Here is a 12335-nt window from a genome sequence, read left to right as displayed (position 1 = left end):
ATTTTTGGATCATAGACGAGCTGAATCGGTGTCTTTTCTTGATTTAGAATGAGCGACGGTTGAAGGCTTGATCGTTGAAAATGTCATAGCGATTGAAACAGTTATTGCGTAATTTTGGCAAATCGTTTGGTGGGCATCGATCAGATTATACGTTGCATGCATAGAAATGTTATGCAATCAAGCAATTTTGTTCTATCATTAAGGCTAGTTTCAACATTGGATAATCCTAGATCATCTTCGTCATGTTCTATGTTATCCTAGTACCTATTGGATATATATAATTACGTTATTGACCTAGCCTACCCAAAAAGCACATGCAGTTGAAAACTGTAATTAACTTGGATATAGAGACAACCAGGCAAGATAAATTCACATGCAACTATATTTCAACAGACAACTTGGACAAGGAGTGCCACAAAAATCAATACTTGGACCTCTACTTTTCAATATTTTCCTTATTTTTTACCGCCTTAGTGAAGGGTCTTAATGTAATTTTGCTGATGACAACACGATACCTGTCACTGCAACAAATACTGATGAACTATTGAAATTTGTACAAATCAACACTAAAATATTTCTTTATTGGTTACAATCAAATGAAGGGATTGCAATTTCCTCTAAATTTCAAGCTATCTCAATCGACAGCAATGATAAATACATAAGTGAGTTTGAAATTGACAAAGAATTTGCAATTAAAATAGAGAAAAGCGTTACTTTGCTTGGTGTTCAGATCGATGAAAGTTTAAAGTGTGATGCTCATATCGATAAGATCTTTAAAAAAGCAGGTAAAGAGTTAAATTCTTTAGAAAGATTAGCAAGATTTATGGGCGACAGAGAAGAAAAGATGATTATGAATTAATTTATACTATGTCACTTCAATTATTTTACATTGATATGGATGCTATGTGGTAAAGGAAGTCAGAATAAGCTAGAGAAAACTAAAGGCTCTTGTGCAACCGGCATGCTTTGCGACAATATTTTCAGAACCGGCCTAATATTGTACTGCATGAAAATAGAAATTACAATCAATTTCTTAAGAGAGCTGCCGCTAAGCATGCCGGTTGCGCAAGAGCCTTTAACGAGAGGGCATTAAGACCAGTCTATTCAGACTATTCATCTTCGTACAAAAAATTACTTGCTAACTCAAAAGAAACTACCATACATATCCAATCAATTGACTTTTACCCCTATTAGTTAATAAAACACTTAATAACCTTAATCCTGTTTTCATGAAATACTATTTTGTACCCAAAATAACAGGTTGTAACCTTCGACTCAAAATCCCCCTTGACATTCCAAAAGCCAGAACTACCAATAATGGTATCAGATCATTAAGTTTTCAAGGGCATAAAATCTGGAATTTACTCCGAAAATCGATAAAGACAGCACAGAATGTTAGACAATTCAAGAATTTAATCAAAACTTGGTTCCTTGAAAACAAATGCGCGTGCTCGTTTTGCAGTAAGAAATCTGTCTTATGCAATTCTTGAAACTGCTTTATGGGGTTTTATGTTAGTTCTAATTAGTGTGCGTTAACTATTGTAAAAACTAACATTAAATAATCTATATAGCATAATAAAAAGCCACTCATAACATAGCACAATTTTGGTATAAATAAGCTTTATATGATCTTTTTTGACGCATAACTTGTCTCTCTGTCACTCTGTTTTGAACTGTGCTCTTCTGAAATTTCTACATTTAACTTGTATGGTACTACCTTCTACGTTATACAAACGACATCAGGTTACTTAGCAGGTAACAAAAATATTTTTCTAAACTGCTCTTCACAGCTGCAAATTTAATGTTGACTGTCTAATCTCTACTCAGGACCGTCAAGAGATACCCTGGGTGCCACGCGGAGGAGCATTTTGTGGCTCTGGCACCCAGGGTAGTCGAGAGACAGCCCTGGCCCTGGGGCAGGGAAGGATTTAGTGGATTTTGTATTTAGGACAGGCAGTGCTTGAGAAAGTCTGCGCTGCACCTCGTTAGTTGTTATATATTTTGGGATATTGTTATAAGTATTAGAGTTCGCGGAGAACCGTCGTTGATTATGTGAGCAGCTTGATCAAAGCTTAGCCTCGGATTGTATCATGATGGAAATGGGAAGAAAAGTATAGCCGCTCGCACAAATCGTCATTCTCTAAAGTTTCAGTCTTTGCAGTATATCTCTCGATTTAAACATCAGTTTTACAAAAGTCTTCACGTTCTTGAGACATTCCTGATAAAAAAGAAACTAAAATGCTAAAGCAGTCCAATCCTTAAAAAAACTTGATTCTGAAATGCTTGTCGTGGACTTTGCTCCAAGGTTTAAAACTTTTGATTTTTAGACATTTGATTACAACTTTAGAAAATCACTTTTTACACGTAGAGATTTCTCGCCTTACACAATTCAGGATTTAAACGTTAGTGGAATTGTGAAGGAAATAGACAGTTCTAGAATATGGTCAGCCACCTATGACGTTGAATAAAGGGAAATTGTCACGTGAAAATGCCATGGCTTTTTAAAACCCATTAAGAAAATGGTTGTTTTTCCAAATTCTTAGGGGTGTGATCGGCAATAATATATTCCTCTCTGGCCTACCAATCTTCCAAACCTGGCCACGTCACAGTTAAAAACCAAATTTCAAAAATGGGCGTTTCCATCATTTACCAGTGACCTGAAGGGTGTGGCACCAAAATTAGTGTCTAACACCCCCCCCCCCCATCTTTGTTGCTTAAATCCGCCCCTGCGCTGGCGCAGGGGCGCAGAGGCGCAGGGGCAAGGTTGGTAATCTTCGGCGCTTCATGGAAAAGAGGCTGAATCGCGTGACCTTTTTTCGAGGCAAAGTTCAAATCTGGACGGGACGCACGAAAAAAGCCCAGTTTTGCCGGTAAAGTGTATTGGATTTAGTGAAGCCAGAAACTCATGAGGTAACTTATTTTTAAACATTTTCCAAAAACATAACACTTGTCACATTTGTTATGTTTCCGCCCTGATTGTCCAACAGTATTGTTAGAACCGAAGTGTGTAAACATCCAATATAAATATTCGGACATTAAAAACACGTATTTTAGACTAGCTTAGCTCCCATGGTCCTGTTTTTCTACGTTTATCTTGGGACAAAATGAATTTTGTCTCGAGATACTGAACTTTTACAGATAGTTTTCGTCTTATGGTGAGTATTGAGAATATTGACCTCGATCAACTCTTATAAACTGAAACTAAACTGAAGCTGCAAAAAGGCGTCGTCGCATCATGCACACTAGTAATACAATTTCGTTGATTATGTGCTTTGCCTACGCCAGTTTACGCCATTAGGCTAAATGTCTTTTTACAATTTTGTACCACCAAAAATTGTTTCCGTTCATAAATTCTAAATGTGCCTCAGGCCACAAGAAATATGTGATGGCACATACCCCTAAATGACTGACACGAAACCAAGTTTTTAAGTTTTTGAGACTGGTTTTTAATGCAACAGTTACTGCTTCTCACTGAAAATATTTGAAGTCCATATTTCCAGTACATCAGTTTTGATTTACTATTTGCTTTTCAATATCAAAGTTATTTTTTCAGTTTTTTCCTGGAAAGCTGTTGCTTACTTGGAAGCAGTTGCAGGCTTTCCAGACTGGGAACTTTGACATGCACCTGCAATAAATTGCTCGTTCACTCCAATTTTCCATGTGCATCCAATGGCATGTTGGCCCCCTAATATCTCAATTTAAAAACATTTTACATTATTGTCACTACAATTTTCTAAATGTGCATGATTTCAGGCATGCAGATACAAATTTTCAAAATTTAATTGTCGGCACAAGAAACAAAGTTTCCAGTCTGGCAGGCTGTTTTGTGGTTGGCAATGTTTGGAAAAGGCATGGGACCAGGGCAGGGCACTTGACTAGGAAAGTGACGGGGGTGCGCAGAAATCCTTTTGTAACATGACCCTGTCCTATAAAAAGATAACCAAAATCATACCCTGTCCCATAAAAAGTATGCCAAAAATACACTACAATGATGCCAAAGTATAGCAGATCTCATAACATTAGCAAATTTAATTGAAAATGCTCATTCTAAGTAAACTCACAGAGTGAGCTGTTCTCACATATTTCTTGTTTACAAATTTTCTTAATTCTAAAACCCTGTTAAAAGTACTGGATGCAATTTATAACATTATGTTCCATAATTTTTATCAGAAAAAAAGGAGGGGTTTGGAAAAAAGGGGAGGAAAGATCAAAATTTTTAATTTTGAATATATACAGGCAATAAGTGTCTGGGAAGCAGAAGAGGATATATTGTACAAAGTTTACAAGATCTAAGGAGGAAAGATGAGTTGTGGAAAAGAGTTTGTGAATTTGGCAAAGAGACTTGAAATAAGTGAACACTAGAAGAGTGTCTGCTTTCAGTCTCAGTTTCTCTTAATTTTGCTGTGACAAGCAACAGATGGTTGTATGCAATCTCTGAAGAGGAAAAATATCCTTTGCAGTCATCATAAAAAAAGTTCAGTGTGTGAGTTTCCTTGGCGATAGCAAACATTCAATTCAAAACATGCACTTGTCAAAAGTATTGAGCTTTTATCAGTGAAGGTCTTTAGTTATTTTGCCTTTTCTCTGACTAAACCATATCCAAAGCTATTTTGTATGATATTTGTAGAAATTTTACATTGGGCATAAGGCATAGCACATAGAAATAATCATGTTGGGAATCCATCACTTCCTCAGGTATAAGTTAGGACTCAACCAACAATGATATCATAAGTCATAATTCATTCAAGCAATTAACAAACCAAACATGTTTATTTGATTTCTCATTTTTTCTTTCTTTTTATGGTGCTTTCTATTAATGTTTTGTTCTTCTTGTCTTTCCTTTTAAACTCTTCTTTCTCTCCACTCACTGTTTATGCATGTAATTGCACAGACACGCATCAACACATGCATCTGGAGCAAATAATGTGAGCAATTGACTGCAAGATATTTGAACATTGTTTCTTTCCTAGGACTGCATTCCTTCAATGAAATATTGAAAGTTTTGATTCCCAAAAATGAGCAACATTGGCTTATTCTTACAAAAGAGCATCTTTTGTCATCCTATGTGGTGTGCCAGTAACTACCACTTAACAGAGTTGCTTATAAATTGTTTTGTACATAGACTTTTTAATTTGCTTTTGCAAATCCTACCCGTAAATAAGGCATTCCTGCAACAGCACAGCACTAAGAAATTCCACTTTTCTTGTTGCCAAGAGCAACAGAATGATTGTGACATTACTTTTTGCTTTCATTCTTTCCACTTGCATTTCATCAAAACAGCAATAAGTAAAGATGTCAAAATCGAACTGTCAACCAAAGTATGTGTCACCCGCAACTTTAATAATCCACATTCCAAAAACTGAGCACAATCCAAGCATTATCATAATCTGGAAGTCAGCGTTTTAATTTCCTGAATATACATGCAATGCTTGAAGTTAGTGTCAACTAAACGTAGCAATTTCAAATGTCTCACACAGGGCTCTGTATGCTGGGGCGAAATATTAGTATACTCTTAAATTTAATTTATTTTGAAAATTTTATTTCGTGACATGGGATTCTCAGCGTCGTATTGCTTTGTTCCTGTATATCTTTCATTTTAAAATCTCATTGCAAGATTCACAGAATCCGGCGGACAGCCTATCCTGCGGTTCTTCCTTCTCACACGAAAAATTTTTGTCGGTTAATTCAGTTCAATTATCGAAATGCAAGAGCTTATATCTCACAAACTGTAAAAAATATCGAAAAACAAACGAATTCGTGATCAGCAGGTTCAACTCCTTTAGATTAGTCAATAAAATGCAAGGGCAAAATTTGGCTGGAGAGGCCCTTTAAGTAGCATAAGTGAAATACATTATTTTGTAAAATATTGCTGCTTTTACACTTATTTATCAGGGCTGCCCCCCCCCCCCCAAACAGAAATTTTCTCGGTCTTTGCTTCTATCTCGTCCTTACTCTAATCAAGGTCTCCGAATGTTCGAAATAGTTGGCGACAAGACGTATCACGGTTTCACGGTTCACGTCCGAAGTCAGCCAGCAAAACAAAACATTTCAAATCAGCTAGATTTCTATATCTTCGATTATTTTTCAATTGTCTGTTATTTTGAACTTTGTTTCACGTTGTTTCACTTGCGGCCAAAATTCAACTAACTTCTGCTTGCTTAGACCATAATTCTTTTAACTTACACAATGTTTTGAATGAAATAAAGCATAATCCTGGTAACTGAAGTTGCCGTTGTACTTCGGTAAACTCATTGTTAGCAACTTCAATAAAACCAGTTAGGCAAGAGTGTGAATCGCAAGCATGGAATATTTTTTGAGGAATTTGCAACACACATGGTATTTTTTTATGAAGACTGCTTCACTTTTTTAATACTATTGTCAACTATGCAAGATTGTTATATGCTGGTGACTCAATTTCAGTACTAAAGATACAGAAACACAACGATTTACAACGATAAGAAATACAACGATTTTTTGTTTAGGCTCCAATTCTAATTCAAAAAGAGAACTTTATAACTTAGATCATTCATAATGTAATTCTAATTTAGATTCCAACTTCGGTCTGTTTTGATTCTATGTCACATTCAATCCAAATCTAATTTCTATCGCATATTTCAACGTGTATTAACGACTAAAACAACACCTACCATTATTAACGAGTACGTTATACCACACTATTTCTTACATCACCTTTTCTAAAAATATTTCAGCAGGCAGCGAATATCTTAAAGTGTTCCTAATCAACACAAAGTACAATGGAGCAAAGCAGAGGCACCATGTCTTTAGTTTTTGTAGCGCACATACTTAAAAGTCTGGGTGAAAAAGTATGTCCATTAGGGCATCATGTTTTTAAAAAAATTGGCTAATTCATTTCGCTGCCAGGAGATTGTGGATGTCCCATTCATAGTTTGTTATTTGAATGCATTGCTTTAACAATAGGACTGAAAGTGGCTGGCTGGATATGAGCCAGGAAGATACTTCTGGCGCTATTTGATGCTAGATAATTGCTTCTCGTTTGGCAACATGCTTTAGAGTGGCTATTACTAAAACTTGGAATCGGAATCAGGACTCAAACGATTTCAAACAGTTGCAAACGGTGATAGGTTGGAGAATATAAGTACAACTTTTAACAATTGTTAGATGTTTTCTAAACATCAGAAAAAGAAGAAGAAATAGTACTTCTAACTGATATTTACTCAGTCATTTTCTCTCATTTTTCTTTCCTCAAGTATATAGGCCAAGATGGCCCTTAATTTCTAACGTAAACAAAACTACTAGAAATGTGTTGTAAATAGGATCTAATTAAAAAAAACGAGAAAAAATGAAACTATTTATGAGCAAACTATAAAACTGCAATAAAAATAGAATGTCTCAGGGGTATCGGTTTTAGATATATGTGGCGCTTCTTTATTCCCTGATTCTCTGACGTGCTGTTACTGATTTTTGTAGCATACTGTCGCGAACGAGGGGTGATTCACTCTTGCAAATAGCATACGAGATTTCGCCTAAAACAAAAGGATTTCTAGAGATTCTCAGATAAAACAATAGGATTTTCACAAAAGGTGTACGAGATTTTCTTAGAATGATTTGCCCCTCGGTCGGGAATAAATGAATTTGTTTGAGCGTCTCCAAAGAGCCTTTTAATGGTTTTTTAAGCGAATAAAGATTGTTCGTTCAAAGACCACCAGGCTATATTAAAGGCGATGACCAATTGTGTGCCTGGAAGTTGATATCACGTGGCGGTGTAATGCCAATTATCAAATTGTGTGTGATTATCTAAATGCAGGAGATATCAAAATTTCGTCTACGGTGAAGAAAGCAAATTTTCAATTAATGTTGCATTACCAGCTAGTTTGTCTAGGTTGTTCTTAACTTAATTGCTAATTAAGCGATGTTTGAATTATTAGATTATTGCAGCCGCCGAAAGAAAATTCCTTTTTAGTTGGACTACGATATAAAAGCATTGTCACACTACTGCTTTCATTTAATGCAGTTTTGACCAGTGTCATGGCGTGTTTTTCAGGTGTTAGAAAAGGGACAGATATCATGGACTACAATGCAGAAGATGGCGACAAAGGAATTCTCTTTGATGCTAGCAAGGAAAATGACTATGGATCCACGGATGCTGCAAATTCTTTTAATGGAAGTTTATCCTCAGGTGAGTACACGTTCGAAGAAGCAGTAGAGCATTTTGGATTCGGGAAATTCCAGATTCGACTTGGGATTAGCGTTGGCCTAACTTTGGTTGCAGATGCAGCACAGCTTCTGGCACCCGCTGTTCTTGGGTCTGTCCTCGAGTGCTCCTCGTGGCATTTATCAAAAGTAGAGGTTGCCTGGCTGACAACAATTGTATTTCTCGGTATGATAGCATTTTCGTCAGCAGTCGGATGGATTATTGACAAGTTTGGTCGAAAGAAAGGGATACTTGTAACGCTTACTGCTGGAGCAGTCTTTGCAGCATTGGGTGCAGTGGCTCCGAGTTACCCATACCTTCTTGCATCACGATTTTTTGTCGGTGCTGCTCTTGCTGGTAGTTTACAAGTCTTCGGGTACATTGAAGAGTTTCTTCCAGTTGGTCATAGACGCAGGGCCATGTTGACTCAACTTTTCTGGCCTCTGGGCGGTTTGTGGGCTTCTGGCTTCGGGTAAGTTTTCAATTGTCCAAGCTTGTTAAATTTTTTAACATTTTACTGTGCCTTGAAAATCGCTGTTTTGTTCAGAGTCACTCTACATTTGTTTGTATAGAAAATTTTCTTTGTTTAGCATCTTGAAAATGGGAGATGGGCTAGATTTTTTAGTTGGTCGAAGGGACGAAAAGTTGGACAAATGTTTGCAGCATCGAAAAGGGGAAGAAGACTTGATCTTCGTTTTCAGCTACTGAGTACGTGATAACTGAAGAACATGTTTCGTTATCACGGATATGATAACAATAAATAAGTGAACATTGAAAATCCGTGCCTCATCAAAGCTACCAATGTTGACGAAAGTAAAACTCAAAATGAGCCAGTTACCATGTAAACGATTCTTATTCAATAACATTCGCAATAAATCTTTGATTGTTGATAACTGGTTCGCGTTATTCTCCTCTCTGTGTGTCAATTGGCAGCTAGTTTTCAATTGCTCGGAAAAACAGTTTTACTTCGTTACAGCGACAGAGGCGATGAACAAAAGTTACGATATTTTGCTCCAATACGTTTCAGACGAATGTAAATTTTTACTTTGTTTGCAATCGCTTGTGTTATCTAAACACGTGACTGCTCTCTGCGAAAGGCCTATGAATCTTTCCCTTCAAAAAAGCAAAATAACTACTTGAGATTGTAATAACGCTTATATTTGTATATCTACTAATTCTCTAATATTGATATCTTCGTTTTACGTATTGTTTATTCAGTTTTTTTGCTTGCTATCACTGTTGATGTATCATTGGACAGTTTAGTGTCATGCATTTTTTGAATAGTCTAAGCAAGCAGTAAATAAGCAGCAAGGCTTGAATCGGATAAATCAAAATTTTGAGGACTGCTGCCGAACAATGTTGCTAATTATGAAGAAATGTGTACTTAAACGTGTTGTGTTTTCTTTTGCAGCCTTCTGATGATTCATTACTTGAAACTTTCCTGGCAATGGTACTTAGTTGTTCTCTCCGTTCCGTTATTTCTCACCGTGCTTTTCGTCGTCCTTCTTCCTGAATCCGCCCGTTTCCTTGGAGCTCTAGGCAAATTCGATAAAGTGCATAAGATTTTGACCAAAATTGGCAAAGAGAATGGCACTGGTCTACCTCGAGGAAATTTGTCAACAGTAAGTTTATGTTCGTATTCTGAAAGCGACAAACCAGCTCCAAAGGCGGCATTCGCTGAACTATTTTCGGGCCAAAATCTGAAAACGACATTGTTCTTAGCTATTCTCTGGTTTGCCTCTGGCTTCTGCTACTATGGAATGGTACTTCTTGTCACAACATTCGATTCTAAAGATAAAACAAGCAAATCAAACTGTGTACCCTTGGAACTTGGAGACTACTATGATCTGATATGGACAGGGTTTGCTGAGATCCCTGGGACAATCATTGTCTTCTACGCTTTAGAGAAATTTGGGAGAAAGAAAAGCTTGATAGTGCAGTTTATTATAGCTGGTGCCTCGTTTATCCCATTCTACTTCAGAATGCCGTATGGTGTGTACTTGGCCAGCCTGCTGATCGGCAGGGCAACAGCACAAGGCATTATCTCTGCGCTTGTCATCTATACCCCAGAGGTCTACCCAACGTTTCTTCGGGGCAAAGGCATTGGTCTCGCGAATATGTTCTTTAGAACTGGTGGTATGGCAACTCCGTTCTTTTCGCAAGTAACTGTGCATAACTATTTTGACCTGACGATTAGTTTCTACGCTGGCTTTTGCTTTTTAGCCGCCATTTGTGCCTTTCTATTACCAAAAGAAACTCAAGGTTTAGAGCTAGAAGACTGATTTTTCTATCACGAATTGAAGTCATTTGTTAAAATTTACAAATTTGTTATTAGAATCGTGTATATGTTTCTGATTGTTCAATTTTTCAGAATTCTGCATATAGAATAGAGCTTTCTTGGGTAACTGGTACAATATCAGCTTATATGGTATCTAGGCATAAATATAAACTTTTATTGATAATTATTTATTCTTTGCAAAGCAAATAGAATTAGATTGATAACCTTGTTACTCGTTTGCAGTATCTAATTACTTTAAAATTTGCTATTTGCTTTATAACTGTAATTCGCTATATAAAGAATTCTATTTTAACGGAGCAAATACCACCAAATACGAAGGATTTGAATGTCCCTCCTTTAGCATTTAGACCTTATGTTTTTCAACATTTATATTTTGATATGCGATAAACGTTTTAATTACCCTTTTCTGCCGAATCCGAATAGGTAACATGTTTTCCTGGATGTCATATTGGCAGGAGAATGTTCCTTGACCCTAGGCGACCGGTGATACGTTAATACCGCCAAAAACTCCTCGACATGTATGACTTGACTTTCATTTGATTAACCTATCTGGATTCGCTAATTCGGCCGTTTTGTTCCAGGTGCACTGTGTTCCAGGCCTCGTGATCAAATCGTTTCTGGTCTTATTTTTGCCTGGTGTCTAGCATCTTACCCAAAATTATTATAATAGTTCAATAACATGAGTAGGTTTTGAATCCGTATTATCATCGTTATACCTTGCTTACTCCAATAATTAGAAATGATAATAAAGAATCAATCATTTTTAGTCAGCAGGCTTCATAGTGTTGATTTTGTCTTAGGCCTAGAGGTCGAATAATTTCATGTTATCACTGTAGCTTTTTATAAAGATATATCTTTCTTCGTTTAAACACCCTGCCTGTCGTTTAGGCCCCATTCAAACGTTACTGAGCTTCTTACTTGTCGTTTTGGCTCCATACAAACGTTGTCGTTATTGAGAAAGTTTTCACTGGAGAACAGCATGGTTAAACGTTTATTCATAGAGGAGGTAGTTTGCATCAAGGATGGCTATCATGTTAAAGCATTGCAAATTAGGACTAATTCTTTGATTTGTAACTGTCAGCATCTTCATAGGCGTAGCGTATATGGCGAGTTTAGAAAGAGATTGTATGGGAATATGTTTTTGCTTGAATTCTTATATCTTTCCCGAACTCTTGTAGTGTAAATATTTCTATCATATTAAAGCTATCAAAACTAATGAAATCGAATGATTCAAAATTTTTTGCAAAATAATTTCAAATTGTTCACACTGTCGTCCAAAAAATTTCTTAAAAAGTTCTTCCAATTTTAATCAGTTTTAGGTTGTTGTAAAACAGTTAATGAAGCTGTTAACTAGGGCGGCCCATGTTAGCAGTGAAACAATCAACTCCAGCTGCAGGACTTATTGGAATTAAGAAATTTCCCTTCAACAGTGAAAAAGGAAATGCTAAGAAAATCTTGTATGGAGTTCGTATAAAAACTGCCAATATACTATACAGGAGAGAAGAGGATTAAAATAATTTTTTTGGTTTACGTCCTAATTTTCGCAATAAAATCCCTGTTCTTGTCTTTCTTTCGATCATAAGGAAACATACTGCATATGATTATGGGTAAATGGTACTTCTTCAAACTTATACTGCCTTTCAGTCTTTAAAGTTTGGTAAAACTGCCAAAACACAATCAAAATCCAAATTGGAATGGTCTATACCCCAATCACCCATACCTTCTGAGGTTACACTCAGCGACGTCGGAGGCATTTCAATGTTGGAGCAACACAGGTAGGAGCACCATGTCGCAGAAAAAGGGGTATTTTTCAACGAGGTCAAGCCCTGGTTCCCTCCCGTTCCGACGTCCCGGGTAATATGT

The 12335-nt window shown here is 36.7% G+C and overlaps 1 protein-coding gene across 2 annotated transcripts; it reads left to right on the top strand.

Moving 5' to 3' along the window:
* Window positions 1-2786: 2786 nt before the first annotated feature.
* On the top strand, window positions 2787-11341 carry LOC135685376 (synaptic vesicle 2-related protein). Of its 2 annotated transcripts, none has more exons than XM_065201303.2 (3): window positions 2787-2910; window positions 8024-8645; window positions 9585-11341. In XM_065201303.2, the coding sequence occupies exons 2-3, from the start codon at window positions 8047-8049 to the stop codon at window positions 10453-10455; spliced, it is 1470 nt and encodes a 489-aa protein (XP_065057375.2). In that variant the 5' UTR covers window positions 2787-2910; window positions 8024-8046; the 3' UTR covers window positions 10456-11341. The 2 variants fall into 2 exon arrangements, with proteins under 2 accessions (XP_065057375.2, XP_065057376.2); XM_065201304.2 differs by lacking the exon at window positions 2787-2910 and adding an exon at window positions 4471-6336.
* The last annotated feature ends 994 nt before the right edge of the window (window positions 11342-12335 follow it).

This window comes from Rhopilema esculentum, chromosome 15, assembly GCF_057945365.1.
Source record: "Rhopilema esculentum isolate cy_ngs chromosome 15, ASM5794536v1, whole genome shotgun sequence".
Classification (NCBI taxonomy): domain Eukaryota; kingdom Metazoa; phylum Cnidaria; class Scyphozoa; order Rhizostomeae; family Rhizostomatidae; genus Rhopilema; species Rhopilema esculentum.
Note: the sequence above shows the minus strand (reverse complement) of the source record. Positions and strands in the feature narration are given on the sequence as shown.

Excerpts from the sequence above, each read along its gene's own strand:
- LOC135685376 (XM_065201303.2), top strand. The coding sequence starts at position 8,047 with ATGGACTACAATGCAGAAGATGGCGACAAAGGAATTCTCTTTGATGCT. Across the intron at positions 8,646-9,584 it reads TTGTGGGCTTCTGGCTTCGG|CCTTCTGATGATTCATTACT; the intron begins GTAAGTTTTCAA and ends TTTCTTTTGCAG.